This window comes from Dermacentor andersoni, chromosome 1 (assembly GCF_023375885.2).
Source record: "Dermacentor andersoni chromosome 1, qqDerAnde1_hic_scaffold, whole genome shotgun sequence".
In the NCBI taxonomy this organism is placed as follows: domain Eukaryota; kingdom Metazoa; phylum Arthropoda; class Arachnida; order Ixodida; family Ixodidae; genus Dermacentor; species Dermacentor andersoni.
This window is the reverse complement of record NC_092814.1, coordinates 75131084-75150948: the sequence shown is the minus strand read 5'-3', so window position 1 is coordinate 75150948 and position 19865 is coordinate 75131084. Positions and strand designations below refer to the sequence as shown.

Below are 19865 nucleotides of genomic sequence, written 5' to 3'. Positions count from 1 at the left end.
TTTAATAGGTTTGTCATTTTATACTGCCATAAATCTAACTGCACTTTTTTGTTTTCTGGAAGGATGGATCATACCTTGCGGAGTTTCTTCTTGGCAAAGGCTATGAAGTTCATGGAATAATTCGTAGATCCAGCTCTTTCAACACGGGTCGGATCGAGCATCTGTACAAAGACCCCAAGACCCATCAGCAGGGATGTAGGTACTGTTTGATAAATCACATGGTAGCAGTGTTAAATTTTGGCAGCCTTTGGTGAGAGTAGCACGCCATGCATTTTTCTGCATGTAGTCACTCTCTCAAGGCAGTACTACTTCATACATGTACTTTGTAAAGCTATAGATCAGTGCTAAAGGGTCCTTGAAATGGTTTAGACAAACTTTGTAGACGTGTAGGGTACAGCTACAGTAAAACATTAGCTCCACAATTTAAGTGAAGCATCTCATATTAAGATAGCTAGGGATGATGAGATATTACCCTCCTCCTTAGCCATGCTTTTTTGCCTCAACTTATTTGTCGAGTGATCAAGGCTAAGCTCAGCCTTTACTGGCTCTGCATCACGTGACGTCATGTTGCCCACTTCCGGTTGTCTTGGAGCCAGGGCACGAAGCCTCTCTAACCTACCTGCTAGCTGCCTGGTTGTCGAGCCCCCCCCCCCCCCCCTTTGCGAGAGCTATCCAAGCAACTTGAGTTGCGAGTGTTCTGTCAGTGCTAAACGTGTCCTCACATCAGTTGTGAGGGGTCCCGTGAAAACCCAGAAAAGCAGTGTCACTGCGATCGGTAGCGATGCACAATTTTAAAACCTCGCACTAAATTACACACCTCACGTCGAACACTTAAATACGTCGCTTAATGATTAGAAAGACCTACCGAGCAACTCAGTGTGTTTGTGCAAAATCATCAAAATCATTTGAGTGTCCCTTTAATAGTTTGTGGTTCCCATACTCAAAACATGACATCACACAAAAGGAAAACAGTTTTTGTACAAATGCACCTACTGATTTACTAAACATGGCTGACCTTCCCAGTCTTCTAAACAAAGGCAAATTAAGATCTATAGAGTTCAATTTGTCTCACAACCATGCAAATATTGTCCCTAAAAGATGTTTCCACTGAAAAATTACGGCCTACACATAAGCATTTCCTGATGCACTGCGAATAGACATGCCATTTTGTTTCAGATAGTCGTACTGTCTGTCACGAAAAGAGCAGCACTAACTCGACTACTGCTGAACTGCTAAAGGCTAATTTACTAAACTCATCTATAACAGTGGTCAAGAAAGCTATTCTTGCACAAAGAGAGCTCATCATTACTGGAATATTTGAAACTGCTATTTAATCATATATTAAATATTGTTGAGCATTTGTAATAGGATGTGTCTTATCCTTCATTCTGTACTTCTAAATTGTGCTTAACTATGGTTGGTATTTTTAATTTTAATTAATAATTGTAACAATATTTTAATTAATAATACTGTACTTGCAAATTTTGTGTGTTGTACCCCCTTCGCCCCCACTGTAATGCCGATGAGGGGCTGTGGGTAATAATTTCTTTTACTGCAATTGGGCTTTTCAACGTTTGATTTTGCAATAATGCACTATTGTATATGCCAGTATCTTATGTTCTGTGATTTCATTGCGATATGTTCTTTATGCATACTTTGTTGCAACCCTTTTCTCATGCGAGAGTGGCAGTATTCTTAAATAAATTACATGTCTAGTCACTTACACACACCATGCTATAATGCCTCCTTGTAAGTCATCATACGTTATGGAATCCAGGCCACTAATATTATTGTAGCCCATGCTCTTCTTGACTTCATATGCTAGGATACAGAAAAATATGCTAAATCTTTTTCAAGCTCTTGTAGTATAATACTAATAAACTGTTGTAGCGCCTCAGCCTGTTGCCATTGTTCTACAAAGGTAGTTGTCTAATAGGGCCGCACCAGCCATGGCCAGCAGGATTCGTGCTTTGCTTCCAAAGCTTGGAAGTGCTAGTACTACATTTGTACTCGCAGCTCCTAATGTTGCGAGAATATAGAAAGATAAGCCTTGTGAAGATAAGGCCTTCTGAGATAAGTTGTGCCTTCTGAAGGAAAACTGTAGGTGGCATTTCATATTGCATGGGGCTTCTCGCTCTCAGGAGTAACATTTGCCTAGTAGGGTGAAGCTTGACCAAGTAGATCAGTGTAGAGGGCCTAGGCAGTGACGAGGTGACGTAGAACAAAAACAAGACATTTATTTACATTGTTACTTAAAAAAGATCTATTGGCTCCCAAATCTGCTCAAGAATGAAAGACGATGGTCTTTTCACCAGCAAGATGCACTGCTTTTATACCTTCCTGGGAGCATATATACAATTGCTAGTAGGTACAGTGGGGCGTGGCACTTGCGGAGATGGCGGACGTGTGTGCACAGGCACGAGTAGGAGCGGGTATGAGAGAGGAAATGTGGGGACTTCCTCCTTGAATATATGACTCTGCCTAGGCACTACAGAGGGGTTTCTTAGCGCATGTTGTATGCGTTTGTCCCTGGGCGTGCCAGCAGAAGTCGCAGGGCGCGGTAGTGCTGAACTTAGCGTCACAAGTTGGCAGCTGGACGTAATTATATTTATTCAATCGTGTTATTTACTAAATGTAAGAACGTGTCATTATTTCACATTATTGGCGGCGCCTCCAGGACACCAAAGCGGCAATGGAAAGCACCAAAGCTAGAACCGGGACCAGTCCCGGTTCTAGCTTTGGTGTCCCCTTTGGTATCACGGAATGGAAGCACATTCTATGTGCGCACCTCTGCAAGACCACATGACTGTATCTCTCATTTTTAGCTTTCACAAGCAACACATAAGGAATTTATTTTTGATGGGCTAGTTGGTTCTGATTCATAGGGACTTCAAAGTGATTCTTGTCTCATCAATGTGCAGTTATATGTTCATTATTAGTGAGTTTATCAGTGGCTATAGTGCCTCAAAATTTGCAATTAAATGTATGTTTTTGATGCAAGGATTGGAAAAAAGGTCTTCAAACCGGAGGAAAAATCACCATGGCCAAAAGAATTGGAAGAAAGAGCAAGGCAGGAAGTTTGTTGCAAGCTCTAACAAATTTGAAAAAAAGGGCAGGCCTAGATGTAAAAAACAAAGGTTTGTGTCTGTGCTACTCCTTCAGTCTGAATCACTCAAACTGACTGTAGGGACTACAATCACACTTCCAGACCTGCTGCCTATTTGGTGACCACTCAGGCAGAGGAAAAGCAAATATGTACTGGGTTGCATTAATCCATAAAACACTTTCCACCCTGTCCTTTTGAAAGCCTTCCTTCCACTTCACATACCATATCTGTCCCCTAACGCTGTGGTGGTTGTCAGCGTTACCTCATCCAACTTTTGTGGTGTCCATCATGTGCATCATTATGATTATCAAGTTTCCATGGCAGACATAGTAGAAAGCATGCTATAGTCCCTGCGCAGGATTTAATCCCTTGTCTGTGATGTGAGCTGTTGTGCACCCTTATTGGCTGCACTGTGAGATCATTGCCATTGTCATTTTTATCATGTCATTATCATGCCATCATTGTTGTCATTGGACAGTCAGTGCTGTGCTGTAATCACACCATTATTATCATCCTCAATTTGTTACCATTGGCAACATAGGCCCAGCTACTGCTGTTCTGGTTGGCACTTCAGGCCACTTCAGACTTTCCTTTAAGTGGCCCTCTGTAATATATAACCCCAACGTTGAGCAAGCTACAACATGCCTAGGGTTACTCCTTTATAAACCCTGAGTCCCTTGGCCATTTCCAGCTCTGTTTAACCATGTAATTTACATTTGTTATACTGTGATGTTTATTATCTTGTCCTAGCCTATCCTGTCCGTAAGTATGCAGCTAGCATGCATTTGATTTTTTCGTGCCCATTACCAATATTTGTGTTTGTTTACTGTCAGTAATCTACTATAATACTTTTGTTCTGCCTACTTAGTTAAGGTGTGCATAAGCATCCATGCATTTATTGATCAAAGGCTTAAGAGATGGCAAAGTGGTGCATCATTCTGGACAGTTCCTTCCATGTGCCCTGATATGCACACCTTGCTTATGCAGTATTTGTGCTACAAATAAATTATTTGCACCTAGTGTACTCACTATGGCAAGTTAACACGTGACCATTATGTAAATGGCTTGGTGAAGCAGTAATCAGATTGAGGGCTCAACAAGATATTGCTGCCACTGCACTTTTCCCAGAATTTGTAGGGGCGGCTTTGTATGTAACTGTGGTTAGAGAAAAGGGTATGTCTTCTGAATTCTTGAAAATAAAGAAACGGCGATGCCAGCTGATGCAAAAAGTAGCAATTGTGGGTGTTCCGTCACATTGTTGAATGTTAAGAAAATTGAGAAAACATGCAGATTACATGAAAAAAAGCAACAGAAAAAAAAAAGATGGCATACACTTGCCAATTTAGAGTTCAAGGCAATCGGATGTCTCCTGAAAGCTCTGCCTAAGTGATAGCATGAATCAGTTGAAGCAAACCAATTGGTTGTGAATTGGCGTATCTTTCCACTGACCCATCAAATCTTAAAGGGCTCCTTACCAGGCCCCATACCAAATTTTGGTTATATGCTTGAAGTTGTTACCTGCCCTCTAGGGAGTGTTCTGCTGCAACAATTTTTCAAATTGACTCATTAATAGCAAAGATAGAAATATTTCAGTGCCGTAAACCCATGATTTCAGAAGGCGAGCTCCACTGCATAGCAAGACACTCTCTCCACTTGCCCCGTCTCGCCTTCACAAGCGAAATTCCTTCCCTGCGTTTTCCCATACCAGACCTCGAGGATCGTGTGACGCATTCGTTACAGGCCCCGGCTTCATTTTTTTTTCTCCTCGCTTTTCTTTATTTTCCTGCGCTATGCATTTTCGCTGACCGCGCCATGCGCGAGCTGTTGTCTCGTTCGCGCGGCACACGATTTTGCCCGCTGTGGGCAAGGAAACATGACTAGCGGTATAATTCAGTGCTACAAGAATACTGAGGCAGAACAAGCGGATCGCAGAACGTGATCACGCGCTGGAACACAGTAGAACATAGCATAGTTTCGGTACCTGCGCACGTGACCGCACGACCATGGGAACAAACCGACCACGCGGAAGTACATCTCTCTTGCTTCGGCGCAAAGTAAAACAAAAAAAACATGCAGGCATTCCATTTGTGTTTTATTATTTCTCTAAACTTCAATTCATCAATTCAAGCAACAGATCGCACAGATAACAGATGTTGTCTTGAATAATTCTCGAAGTCACGTGTCACCACGAGCGACGTCTCGCTGCGGACATGATTACGTAGGCACAGGAGCACGATTACGTCACTGTCCGGCTTGGAGCGCGGCAGCCGCGAGTGAAGAGGGAAATGGCGTTTGGATTGAAATTTCAGATCTTTCCGTGGTGCATAGCAATGTAATACTTTGCCGACACGATTGTTATCGCGCAATGTGTGCTCTGCGCTTGTCAGCTCAAAATGGCCAGACCTGGTGAGGGTAGTTTTTGAAACTTTAATCCACTGAAGACTGGAAAGTGTGTGTGTCAGTGTGTGTGTCAAGTGTGTGTCAGTCCAAGAGTTGAATCTGATAGCGATAGCAATTACAGAAAAAACCAACTGGACTAGTAAAAAATTGGCCAAGTGCCAATGGTAGTGAAATTACAATATGTGAACCAGACATCCCTGTTTAGGCGAGAAACATTCTGCTTTAGTGGAAATGCTCGTGCTGTTTTTGTGATGACTGTGTTTTGTCTGCTGTCCTGGCTCAGCACAGCACAAGGCTGTAAAACAGCTTAGTTCCAGCATCGTAGCCATTCAGCTAAAGTTATTGTAAAACATAGTAGTATGGAAAATTCTGCTGATAAACAGGTAATGTTATCCTGCTAAGTCACTAACAATATATTGAGAACTTCTGTCAGGTTACTGGTATCAAAAAAGCTTTGGCAACCAAAGATGGGGGTTTAGGACATTCACTCCAGCAAGCTGCTCATTGACTTCGCTATCAGGGTGAAGGCTGAGTGGGAGCACAGCTATTTTGCCACAGCGGAAATTAACAGGCACTTGTGCATATACAGGTAAACAGAGCTCTTTCAGTATGTTTTTCGGTCTGCCAACTTCCCTCTTCAGGACACTAAATCTGTACCGACAGCATGTCATGTAGATGAAATGACATGAAGCCCCAAAACAAGTCTATGAAACAAAGGAATTCGTACACTTCATCAATTCATAGCATTGAGCCTCCATTTCTACAAACTTCATGGCCTGGGAAACCTTATCACTTTAGTGTGGCGTGACCCTGCAGGACCATGTGCACTGTTGTAGTAGTGCTAGGTACTATCCTCCTATGTACAATGCTCAGTGATTGAAACACGATACTCGGACAACATGGCAGCCAGTACTTTCTTGCGCCACTGGTGGGTGCTGGTGACACTGAGTTGTTGCATATTTAATTGACATGAAAGCGAGAATCTTTTTGATGCATGATAACTGCATTTTGCCTCCTCGGCGATCACCCAGTGATCACTGGTGGAGAAAAAAGAGCTGACCGAGAATTGTGTTTTAATCACTGAGCCCTGTATGTTACATTAGAGTACACCATATAAGTTGGTGACACAGTTCTTTGAAAAGTAGGAGTGTTTGATTAGTTAAATTTCGTAATCGAATGGAATACAAATATTCGAGAAAAATTATCTCTAAACATAGAATATTTTGTAATTTCTGAGCAGTCAATTATATAACATTTGTACAGAATTCATGTGGTTAAAAAAAAAAAAGAAATGAGGCTTGTGTACATTATTTTATGCATGCATGTTCAAGACTGGACGTCCACTCAGCTTGTAATGAGAAACATTTCCTTTCAGTTATCTGCTGCATCATGACAATGACTGCAATGAAACAAGCATCATAAGGTGCCCATAGGTTGTTGTATTCACCGAAGGAGAGAGGTGTTATACTACAGCACCACTCATTTCTTTAAGAGATACAAAAATAGCGACACTGGCCAAGTGCTAAATTGCTTTGCGTAAATTGAGACAACAAATTTCTTAAGGGCAGGACATTCTTATTTAATGACTGGAAATTATTCAGCAGACATTATCTGCCTGTGCGTTCACTTCGAAATTGGTTCCTCTGCACAACAATCGCAACTTTTTTTGTGACTCAGACAGGACAATCCTCACTTCCATTACTTTCTCTCCCTTGAGGTTCGAAGAAGTGTTATCGCTTATATTTGAACAATAAGAAATATTCAAAAATCTTGAATAGATAATCCTCGAATCGAATTGAATAGCTAGGACTATTCGATTCTTGCTCAAAATTTTGGATACTCGCACACCCTAACTATAAAAAAACAGACTGAGACTTCATGAGGTTAAAAAGTTGCAAACTGTCAGATCCACCTGTGCTGTGGAATTAATAGGAAGATTTAGAAATAGTGTATCCAGGTGGCTCAGTTTACGTAAAAACTCAAACTGCTTCGGTTCTACTCTGTGCATTCTTTTGTATGCCTGGTAGACTGCATCCCCTGTTTACACGACCCCATTCCTTAAGCTGCCTAAATGTCATTGAGAATTTATTTTGTCTTCACTTTTGTCTTTGTTTAGCTATGCAACTCCACTATGGTGACCTAACGGACAGCTTGTGTTTAGTGAAGCTTATTAGGCAGACAAATCCCACTGAAATATACAACTTAGGTGCCCAGAGTCATGTAAAAGTGAGTACCTCATCTCATGCTGTTTATGTACCTGAGAACTGCAAGCTCTTTCCATTTAGGAAAAGTGTGTTACATGGCATTTCTTCTAGGTCTCTTTTGACTTGAGTGAGTACACAGCTAACGTGGATGCAATTGGCACCCTGCGCATCTTGGAAGCAATCAGGGTATGTGGTCTAGAGCACAAAGTGAAGTTCTATCAGGCTTCAACGAGCGAATTATATGGAAAAGTGCAAGAGATACCACAAAAAGAGACAACACCGTTTTATCCTAGGTCACCATATGGTAAGTCAGCCAAATCTCCTGGTTTTGCTCTTGTTGTTAGCTGCTCACTTAACAATTTAGCTGTGTTTGGCTTATCTCAAAAGTACCATAAATGGTAAATCAAGCATTAGTGTTCTAAGCTACTTTGTACAGCTTCTGTATGGAGAGCTAACCGCCCATAGTGCAGGCAGTTTTTTCTGTAAATCTTTTTTCCTTTTTTTTTTAAGGTGTTGCAAAACTGTATGGGTACTGGATTGTTGTTAACTACAGGGAAGCCTACAACATGTTTGCCGTAAATGGCATACTCTTCAATCATGAGAGTCCCAGGAGAGGTGAGCTTTCTGCCTAGACCATAAATGTTTAACTGTGGTGACATGGGGTTGTGTGCACCTTACGTTTTAGGTGAGACATTTGTAACAAGAAAAATTAGTAGATCCGTTGCAAAGATACATTTGGGCCAATTGGAATGCTTTGAGCTTGGCAACCTAGACTCGAAGCGGGATTGGGGCCATGCAAAGGATTATGTTGAGGTGAGGCTTCCAGCATTTCTTGATTTTTTTCTCCTCTGTGTAAGGGAATTGAGTGCTCTTCACCGCTTGAATAGGAGCATTAGTACAAATGAGCTGAACATATTTTCTTGCATACTTTTGAATTTTAAATCAAAGCTGTTTTCTGTACGATGCAAAATACAATCATCAAAAGTGTGGCAGGTGAAATAAAATCTTAAAAATAGTCATTCTAGGTAGCACGTAAGGCCTGTCAGCAACTTATCTGGGGCACCTTTACCTTCATGTTTGTTTGTTCATGTTCATGTTTGTGGGTTTATTTTCAGTGGAAAAATTAAGCAGGCTCTAATTGCTTCTTGCTGAAAACATCCCTCTTTGATATTTTTTTATAACTGTCTACAACTTCTTAAATGATGTCTTGTCAATTAGAACAGTAGCTAACAAGTTATGTAATTGCAAATCATCGAATATCAACAAAAATTGCTCGTGGGTTCTTAACTCGACTGTGAACAATGTGCACTTAGTTTCGTTTGTGCAAAATGACCCATCTGAAGGTACGGTCCATGTTAGCTGGGACACATTCTGTGTCCATGCATGTGTGTGTGTGTGTGTGTGTATGCACGCCTTTGTGTGCGTAAAGCGAGAATGTTCCAATGTTCTGAGAAGCATATGCAGCTTTCAGCGGCTCACAGGCTTTTGAAGTAGGTTAGTGACATAGCCACACAAGGTGAATTTGAGAGATGCAACGAGTGTTTATTATAGACATGAAAGAATTGCTCTATTGCAACATTGAGGGTTTACTGCTTCTACAAATGAAATACCTTGAGCCTCAGCAACTTTGAAGGCTTTTTCTTTTTATGCTGCTTTGTTCATCACAGTTTAGCCAATGTTGGTCATTAGTAGCCTGCTAAACTCCTGTCACTATTGATAGCATGCTCACGCCACGATCATTCCTTGCGGGCACATGAAAAGGGGGCATCACTACAAGTGTATGTGTAAATTGCTCACAGTCCCAGCCACTTAATACGGTGTTCCACAGTCGCCTCACAGGACCCACATCGCTGCGTGCAAAGGAACCATGAAAACCAGGCTCTCTCTCTGGGGAGAGCACCTATTGAAATGGCCAGAGCAAAGGTTCACCGGTCAGTGCGATTTCGGAGGTCATGGCAGTGCATAAAAGAAAAAGCATTGCAGTCTTGGGGCCATCGGCCTGCCTTCTGAGTGAAACTGAATGCTTTAATTGCTGCCAGAAGCAATGGGCTTGTTGCTGTTACGGTTGGACGTAAATAATGCACATATATATAGTGCAATGTAGCATGGTGCAGAAAAAACAGCATCCTATGGAAATGTTGTTTCTGTGCACAAAACAGCAAGTGGGAATGCTAGTTCATGTGCTGTGTGAACACAGTTGCTTGGTTGGTGTACTTCGTGATTGACTTTATGGGAGTATACATAAATGGTTATCCACCATTGGTTATAGTAAAAGTGGACTTCTTAGCTTTTCTTTTCGTTTTTAATTTTAACATCTACATGAATGAATTATAGGAAGTTACAAGCGTGAGTGAGTTTTAATGATCACGTGGCCTTCCATACTTTTTTCATGTCACCACACTGCTGCATTGTTTAATGCATATTTAGTTCTTATAATGTGCATATTAACAGAAAACTGTTGGTCAAAGCTCACATGTGCAGTTAATCATGGTGGACTGCACCAACAGTCATCACAGACAGAAAATGTCTTCCTTGTTATAAGCACATGCTCCAAAATATGTGCAGAGTTCCAGACCCACTAACTGTTAGAGGGAGCCGAGAATCAATGTGATTACTTAATAGTTGTGCATTTGTGTGTTTGTTTCAGAGGCAAATGGTGCTTAAATGTGCCTTTATGTGGTTTATATGTGGTGGTATACTTTATTTTTCCTGTTTTAGGCTATGTGGCTAATGCTTCAAGAAAAGGAGCCGAGTGATTTTGTGATTGCCACCGGTGAATACCACAGTGTCCGAGAGTTCGTTGAGGTGGCCTTCAAGCACATTGGCCGAACTATTGTGTAAGTGACTTGCAGCCTTAATTGGCTAATGATAGTTGTTTTGTGTGATCTGGAGCTGTCCTGTGGAATATTGATTTCCGTGGGTATCACTCGCAGCATACCTTGAACAACTACAGCATAAAGGAACAGACTATAGGTAAAGCAGTTGGTCTGGACGGTGCAAAAAAGTTCTAGGCATGTGTATTTACTGTCAATTTTGTTCACATCACTCTGCTGAAAAGTGCATTCAAGATTTTGACCGGCCACAGTAGGTTATTAGCCATGGCTATGCGCTGCTGTGCTAAAGTTCACAGGTTCAGTCCCAGCTGTGGTGACTGCGTTTCAATGAGGACGACATGCAAAAACACTCGTAGTATATATATATATATATATATATATGCATGTTAAAGAACCCCAGCTGGTCAAAATTAATCTGGAGTCCCTCACTATGGTGTGCCTCATAATCAGATAGTGGTTTTGGCACGTAATACCCCAGAATATAATTAAAGACCCTCCTCCTCTATTTTACTTGCATGCACAGAGAGAGGCTATGTGGATAGGTGGACATAAGTAGCAAAAAAGATATCTGGGATAATTTTGCAAATTACCCAAATTGAGCTAATTATCCTAATTAATCATTTTAGGGCAGTGTTGCAATTGCAAAATGGACGCTAAGAAGTAGTTCAGTTATGCTTGCTTTAGTAGAAATTATAAGACTAGCACCATATTCGAGATATCTGCCTTAAAAATCTGCTAAAATGTGCCTCATCAGTCCAGTTAATGTCCTCAGTAATGCTTTGTATATACACAAACCAGTGGAGAGGTCAGACGGCGCTCTCAGTGAATATAGTTCAAAGATATTATGGGTGTTTCCAGTTTAAGGAAGAAAGAAAATTTAAGATGAACTGTACGAGGTACACTTTTGGGAAGCTATGAAAGGTGTATCTCATAGCACATTTTAAGGTCACATATCTCTAAAGTGGCGCTTGTCTTAAAGGACCACTGAGATCAAAATTTTTGTTTTTGGCTTTTTTGTTGTAATGAGTAGATTTGTGCCTGATAATCATGGAATGAAACCCTAAATTCTCCCGTGTGACTTATAATGAATGTTAATTATGGTCAGTTTTAATGTCACTTCAAAATGCGTGTCCCAAAACCTTAAGAAATGAGCGCCGCACCACAGCAGTTGCAACTGACTGGACGCGTGATCTTGCGAGCTCAAGAACTGGTGACATTGAAAAGCGTGATTTTTTAATTGCCAGCTGCACAATTTGTGTTCTAGTGGCAAGCTTGTTAAACCATGTTGTCGGGGTCAGAATTGTGGTCAACTGAAACCAACGATTTTATGGAAGTCGGGATCGCTGCCATAGTGGATGCAGCGAAGCATTTTCAGTTGAACCCCTGCAGAGCAGCAAGTCGGAAATGTACAGTACTGCAGGCAGTGATGAAGACAAAAACGTGAATTGGCTACCGTTATATTAAGCTATTGTGGAGAAAACAATAAAATGAAGCAGGCAAATTTGCCTGCTTTTCCTTGGTGTCCAATTATTACAACCGTTGTTGCAAGTGAAGTTGACAGACTGTTGTCGGTGTCCCGTGCGGGGAAACAAATGATATGGCTTCTGTGGTGCCATCTGTTTGCTACACCGGGGACTACTGCACCCCGCACCAATGACCCATCATGTCGCTGTATTTACCATACTGCTACACATGGTACGATTTTGGGGACCATTTTTCGTAAGCCACATTAACTGTCTGACTTGCCGCGTACTATGATTTGGTATACACGGGATGGGCGTGAGAACGAGTGGCACACAGGCTCTGCTCAGATCTGCTATCCCTGCATGCATGTACGCTCAGAAAACTTTGTATTGTTGTCGGGAAGTGCAAAACAAACGTATTTGCAGGATGCTCCTTAATTTTACATGAACATTGTCAATAAAGGCATGTCACCACGCGAGCAACAAACAGTTCACAACGACGCACCGTTCAGTGACGTATGGCTCTGATGACAGCTGTCGATCGAGCCAGATTTTTGCCAACACGATTAACGCCCGTACAATTATGTCGTGCTTTAATAAATTCAAATTGTTTTCTCAGGGCTGAGGGTACAAAGAGCAAAGGAGTAAGCCAGGCAAACCACCTCACTGAGGCAGTCGGCATGTGCTGTCCGTCTGCGAGGCAAAATTCCCTCACATCACAGCTCTCAATCACGTCAGTGTTTTAGTACTTGGCACTACTTGCATAAGAGGTGCACTTTCAACATAACTTTATTCTATTAGTTACTATTCTGTGTCGTAAACAAGCTGTAGTCGATTTTTATGAGTCTGGCAGCAGCTTTCAACTGTGGAAACTTTGGTTGTAGAAATGAATTTAATTAATGTTTTATTCATCCCAGTCTGTTGGGAAATGGACCCCAGACAATAATTACACAGGGGGATAATAATAATGCAGGGGGATGCGAAGTGTAGTCCAGTGGATTCTTTCAGGTTATCTGTATGACCTTAATAATTTTGTTTGCAGTTTGTTATTAATTCTTGTTTGGCCGTTGGATGTACGTATGTATTACAATGCTCAATTTGAGCTGCAATGCGCGTGCCGTGGCTGGATCGACGCTCTCGAAATAAAGTAGGGAGGCTTTCGCCATTCCAGCCATCTGCACATACCCTCATACTTTCCATCATCTGCTTTCCACGCAGAGCAATGATACACTGGCCCACCGAGCAGCTATCGCTCTATCATAAAAAAAAATGAAATAAATAGTTGTGAAGCTATGGCAGTGGTGCACCATGGCAAAGCATGCTGCGCTGAAAGCTCAGGACGTATACGCTGCTCGGCGGGCCAGCGCATTAAGGCCATGAAGAAAGGAGATGAAAATCATGGGAGTATGCACATTGCTGGAATATTAAAACCTTCTCCACTTTTCTCTCTAGAGCATCGCTCTGGCCAAAGCTCACACGTTACAGCTCATATTGAATGTGATAGTACCGTGCAAGCAGATGGTGACAGACCAAGTTGCCAGACTGAACAAATGGTGTGCCGACTAGCAACTGCAGAAGTGATAAGTTGTTAGCGTAGCATCCTGTCTCATTCCTTGCTCTGTCTGCTCACATTGTACCTACTTGCAATGTTCCACCAAGTAGCCCAAAGAAACCAATTAGCTATTGATGTGGTCCTCTTGGGTCTTCGTCTTCCTGTTCTTTAGTCACGCAGTGTGATAAAAATAATTTTTAATGGCTTCCTTTCATAGGTGGGAAGGCTCAGGCCTTGATGAAGTTGGAAAAGAGAAAGAAAGTGGCGCTGTTCGAATAAAGGTCAACCCAAAGTATTTTCGCCCTGCAGAAGTGGTAAGTTGGCTAGGTTTCTTCCAAGCTGCAAAGTGCAGCACAATAATGCAGTCGACATCACCTAAATAAGTCCATAGTATGTGTGCAGCACGATTGCTTAGAAAGAACATGTGATAAAATGAAAGGGTATTTTTTAAAATATTTATCAACACTGTGCATTTATGCTCTTGAAGTAACTTGTGATGTCAGATGCGCAGGCACTGGCGCTGTGCTATGCAACTTGACTTGAAATGGTGAGATGTATTCTTGGTATTTTTCTTTATTGTTAATACTTTTGTAGCCAAAGAACCACTCCAGAGAAAGAGAACACACAGTACTCACTACAAAGTGAAGGTTTAATGGACCAGCATGAACTAATGAATACAGGAAAAAAGTGATCATAATGCCTGTTATGCATAATTACTTGTGATTTCAACATGCAATTGCTCTGTAGCCAGTTAATAAGCATTAACCCTTGGAGGAGGAGGAGGAATAAACTTTATTAGTTGAAATGAGCCGACGGTAAAATCGTCCGAGGTGGGCGGCGTCCCTAGTCCAGGATGCCGTGGGCCTGAGCTGATAGCTTGGCCCTGCTCACCAGGCGATGCTGGTCTTCAGGGGTCGAGCTTGTCAGCTGTGCCTCCCACTGCTCGACGGTTGGTCCGGTGATGGGCGGTGTCGATGGGTTTTTTTGACATTCCCATACCATGTGGTAGAGGGTATTGGGCGTGGAGCAGAAGGCGCATTTGTGAGTATAGCTCGTAGGATACATGGCGTGTAGCAGGGTGCCGTGCGGGAATGTGCCGGTCTGTAGTCTTCGGAAGATGACCGCCTCTTCTCTTGTCAGCTGGGGATGCGGGGGTGGATAGATCCTTCTACCCAGTCTGTAGTGGCTCAGGATATCGGCGTATCTTTTCGGGACGCTATCTTGTTGGTCTACCGGTGCTCGTGAACCTGGTGGGATAGCCCGGAGAATGTGATCTCGGGCAGCGGCATTAGCCGCTACATTACCCGCCAGGGACTCGTGTCCCGGGGCCCAGACAATGTACACTTCGAGGATGCTGAGGGCTTGTTTGGAAATGCGGCCCTTTTGATAATTTCTACATGCTGTTTGTGAGTCGGTGATAATTGTGATTAGATCTTCCTCTCGTTGTCCCGTAGTGGCCGCCAGGGCTATCGCCGTTTCTTCCGCGCAGTCGATGTCTGGAGTGCTTACCGAGGCCGCTGCTACCTCTTGTCCTTGGCCGTTGATCACGCTGATAGCGTGGGCCGCTCTGTTCTTGTACTTTGCCGCGTCGGTGTATCGGACTTCTCCTTGTTTTGGTCCTTCGTAGGCCTTACGTAGAGCTTTCACTCTCGCTTGCGTCCTTTCTCTGTGGTATTCAGGGTGCATGTTTCTCGGGATGTTGGCCACCATGATCTTCTCCCTCAGGGGTAGAGGAACCCGCTGTTTTGTGGACTCATTCGACTGGGTAGCCCAGTCTTATTAACGTGTCCCTACCCGTGCTGGTGAGCTTGAGTCGCTCTATCTGGCTCGTCTTGTGGGCCTCTACTAGTTCCTCCCAACTATTGTGGATGCCCAGGCTGAGTAGCTTCTCCGTCGACGGTGAAAGCCCCAGTGCCAGCTTATAGGTCTTTCGTATTAGGGTGTTCAATTTGTCTCTCTCGCTGTTCTTGAGACCCAGGTACGGGGTGCCATAGGTGACTCTGCTGATTATCAGGGCTTGTATTAATCTGATTGTGTCCTGCTCTTTCAGGCCGTGCTTTTTGTTTGTCACTCTTCGCACCAAGTGCGCGACTTGGGTAACTGTCGCTTGCAGTTTTTTAATGGCGGCGAGACCGGCACCGTCCTTCTGAAGAGTGAGGCCCAGAATACGGAGTGTGTCCACCTTGGGTATGTTGACTCCATTTAGTGTCAACGTTGGGTCAGGTGTCTCCTGCGGAGGCCGCCCTCTTGTCCTCTTTTTGAGGATCAGGAGCTCCGACTTTTCCGGCGCGCATGAAAGACCGCAGCGGTGTAGATACTGCTCGGTCCTGTTGATAGCTTCCTGCAGGGTGTCTTGTTGTTCGCCCGCCGATCCCGTGCACGTCCACATGGTCAGGTCGTCTGCATACATTGCGTGACGGATACCCCTGATGTTCTCCAAGAGGTTCGGCAATCCCCTCATCGCTATATTGAACAGCAACGGGGAGATCACCGACCCCTGGGGGGTTCCTTTCTGCGGTATTTGGAACCTCTCGGTCCTGAGATTCCCCAGGCCTATGGTCGCCGTTCTACCCGTCAGGAAGTCCCGGACGTAGTTGTATGTCTGCCGTCCGCAGTTGGTATGTTGTAGGCTGTTTAGCACTGCTTCATGTGAGACGTTGTCGCAGGCTCCCTTCACGTCGAGTGCCAGGATGGCACTCTTGTGGAATGTGCTGAGGCCGTCGATGACTTCTTCTTTAAGCTGAAGTAGAATGTCCTGGGTGGAAAGGTTAGGCCGGAAACCGAACATAGTGTTCGGCAGGTGCCCACCTTCTTCCAGGTAGGGCGAGAGACGATTGTGGACCATGTGCTCGAAGAGGTTTCCCGCGCATGACGTGGGAGAGATCGGACGCAGGTTCTGTAGATTGATGGGCTTGCCGGGTTTCGGGATCATCGTTACGTCCGCATGCTTCCAGTAAGCCGGTATACTGCCGGTCTCCCAGCTTTCATTGACATACTTTAGTAAACTCTCCGTCGCCCCGTCGTCCAGGTTACGGAGGGTCTTGTTGTTAATTTTATCCCTGCCGGGCATCGTGTTTCTTGTGAGATTTCTTAAGGCTGCCACGATCTCCGACTTGGTGAAAGGTTGGTCTAAATCCGGATTGGGTTCCCCCTCGTACTCCAGGTGAATGACTGGCTGCGTCTTCCGTTGTTGCTCGTCTCCGATGTATTTCCCGGTGATTGCTTCGAGCGCTTCTTCTTCGGTTCCCTGGAAGTTGTGTATAAGTCTTTGTATGTGTTGCCCCGTGGCAGTTTTTGATTCCGTCTTCGCCAGAAGGGTCTTTAGAATGGCCCAGGTCTTTCGGTTGCTGAGGGTTCCCTGTAACTGGTTGCACACTTGATTCCAGTTCTGACGTCAGAGTTTTTCAGCATACTCCTCCGCCTGCTGCGAGACTGAGGCAATGCGGATCTTGAGTTTGCGGTTTCTCTTCTGCTTCTTCCATCTCTTCAAAAGTCCTTGTCTGGCCTCCCAGAGGTGAAGTAGGTGTGGGTCGACTTCAGGATTGTCCGCAGATGGTTTTTGTGTACTTGGTAACCAAGTCCATCACGTTCTTGGTCCACTCCTCGATGTCCTCTAGGCTTCTGGGGTGTTCATCTTTCCGAAAAGCAGGCCAGTCCGTAATTTTGGCCTGACCTAATCTCACCAGGAGTTTTGTGGTGCATGATTTCGGTCTGGATGATATGATGGTCGCTGCCCAAAGTCTCGTCCAGTCTCGACCACTCGACTTGCCTTAAGCCAGTGGAGAAGGTCAGGTCTGGGGTGGTGTCTCTGGAGACACTGTTGCCGATTCTAGTTGGTATTAGAGGATCGGTCCACAACGTCAGCTGGTGGTGTTGTGCCGCGTTGTGCACGTCCATACCCTTCTTGTTGGTTGATCGGTAGCCCCAAGCCACATGTGGAGCGTTAAAGTCACCCACCACGAGAAGTTTTTGACTGTTGGTGACTTTCTTCACTTCTCTCAGGAACTTGTCCAAGTTCTTTAGTGTATCGCGCGGAGGACTGTATACATTCAGGCTGTAGAGGCTGTGCAGGGTTTTCTTGGTAGGAACCAGCTCAATCAGAGTGTGTTCGATTATGTGGTTGATTTGGTGCTGCTGCGTCGTGTAGTGCTTCTTGATGAGGACGGCGGTCCGGGTCCTTCCTTGGGCAATGTGCATTTTGTAGCCGCGCATCGTAATATTATTTGTTTCTGTTTCCTGTAACGCGATGACGTCAGGTTGGTGTAGGGTGCATAGGTGAAGTAAATTTTGCCGTTTCCGATTTATTCCTCTGCAATTCCACTGCCAAATTTTGAGGGTTTTGGTCGCTTCTTTCTTCTTTGCTATCTAATTCGCCATCTTGGTTTCCCAGAGTCTCGTTCATCTGGGCTTCTCTGATGGGGTATTTTGGCTTTTTCCTTGCCTGCTCTCTTTCCCTTTCTAGGATGGAGATGCGTTGGCTGAGCTCGTTGCCCATCTGGGTGATCTCCTGGCGGAGCGTTTGTACGGCTGCTTGGACGGTGGCTGCCACAGATTTGCTTATGGTGTCGACGGCCTGAGCCAGTTCGGCTCGGAACTCATTTCTGAGTTCGGCCTTGTCTTCGGTTCGGGCCTTGTTTATCTTGTACTTTATTCCCGATTCTAGGTCCTCTATCGGAAGAGTATGTTCCCTCGGCGGCGTTGGTGTTGTGGTCGGTTTCAACCCTTTGAGGGTTGATTTTTTTTCGACATATGCGACCGCCCAGGGTCGATTTTTTTTATTGCAGATTTCAATTCTTCTTAGGGACTTATTTCGAAAAACATTCACCGCAATTTTTCTAGGGTGACCGTAAAGTGAGAAAAAAGATATTTTCGTTGGTATATATGTACTCTTCATTCATGAATAACAACAATAAAAAAGGAAATAACCTTATAAGATTTAAAAATTTGATGCATTTTTATACACATAGTTCAAGGCCTTGAAAATGCGCACATGAGAATATTTCGCAAGACTCAAATCTTCCTGCTCTTACACTAATATGTAATATGTACATCCATAGCATAACCGAACTGCGTAGGTGCGCGCAATCAAGAAAACTGTGTGGTTTTCTGCCCGTCAAAAAAGCAAAACGTGTAACGAACTTCCGCTAATCCTCATCTTATCGCCAACCAGAGGCAATTAGTTTTCGCGAGTGTCAAAAAAAAAAAAAGACAAGCAGCGAAAACGCATGCATGGTGGCATCCTTCCTGTGCACACCTCTGTGAACACTGATCGAGTGAGAAAGAGGCGTGCGCCCTTTGAGCGATTAGTAACGAGATAGGCATCAGTTTTGCAAGCGCAAGAAGCCGAAACCACCTGTGAAAACAAAACCCGAACCGCCACCGGCCCGCGCACGCGCCAATGCGCGGGCGGTACTATATAGACGTGCGGGAGCGAACTAGCACTAAAACAAACCATGCAATGAAAACCGAGAGAGAGAGAGAGAGAGGCGCGTGGAAAAAATTCCTGTATTCCCACATAGTGGCAGCACATGACATAAAAGAAAAAGTTAGGAAGTGGGTGCGCTTTTTAAACGTACAGACGGCGCTGTAAATATACGGCATTGACCATTTTCGGACTTGTTCGCGGCGCCGTATATTTACATAATTGACCCTCAAAGGGTTAAGTAGTCCCAAGTGTACATGTTGCAGTTTGAATTAAGCTGTGGTTACAAGTGCAGGTGAATCTGAATATGGAATACGTTAAAGTAGTTACGGAATTCTTTGCATTTGAAGTTATGCTGACCACAAACAGTGTAGTAGAGTGCAAAAGGGCACAATAACAGTGGTAATTGTGCATATGTAAGAAACCAAGTCTGCATAAAGCTTCAATGCTCAACAGATTGAATAAACTGGCTCCGAGACACATTGTTCAGTTGTCATACCACATTATGTGCTCCAGCATCCTTCTTACTATAATCGATTTGAATGAAGAAAGTGTTACATGTTTGTGGCTACATGGAAATGCATTTTTTACTTCACCTTAGTTATTAAAATTACCCGTAGAATGAAGATACTTCTCTATTACGTAATCCATATGTGGTTGGAACCAAAAGGCATTTTAGAGTTCAGTAATGTTAGATGAATGATTAATGCTAAGGCTGTTCTTCTTGCAAGTATGCGAGTTCTGATTTAATATTTTAAACATCACAGTGACTATCAGAGTGACTATCAAATGCTAACATTGCTGGAAGTTTGGTAAACCAGTCATTGTTTGCAGGCTGCTTCCTCTTTTCATGCTGAACTACCTATCATTCTACTGTTGCAACT

The 19865-nt window shown here is 43.7% G+C and overlaps 1 protein-coding gene across 2 annotated transcripts in view; it reads left to right on the top strand.

Annotated features, from left to right (window-relative positions):
* Gmd (GDP-mannose 4,6 dehydratase) overlaps nucleotides 1–19865 on the top strand; it is a 31788-nt gene that overhangs the window by 3523 nt on the left and 8400 nt on the right. For both annotated transcript variants that reach the window (XM_050191880.3, XM_072286097.1), the window contains 7 exons: nucleotides 63–195; nucleotides 7623–7732; nucleotides 7822–8014; nucleotides 8221–8325; nucleotides 8396–8523; nucleotides 10429–10547; nucleotides 13777–13873. In XM_050191880.3, coding sequence (XP_050047837.1) covers nucleotides 63–195; nucleotides 7623–7732; nucleotides 7822–8014; nucleotides 8221–8325; nucleotides 8396–8523; nucleotides 10429–10547; nucleotides 13777–13873 — 885 coding nt within the window. The remainder of the gene's footprint in view (nucleotides 1–62; nucleotides 196–7622; nucleotides 7733–7821; nucleotides 8015–8220; nucleotides 8326–8395; nucleotides 8524–10428; nucleotides 10548–13776; nucleotides 13874–19865) is intronic.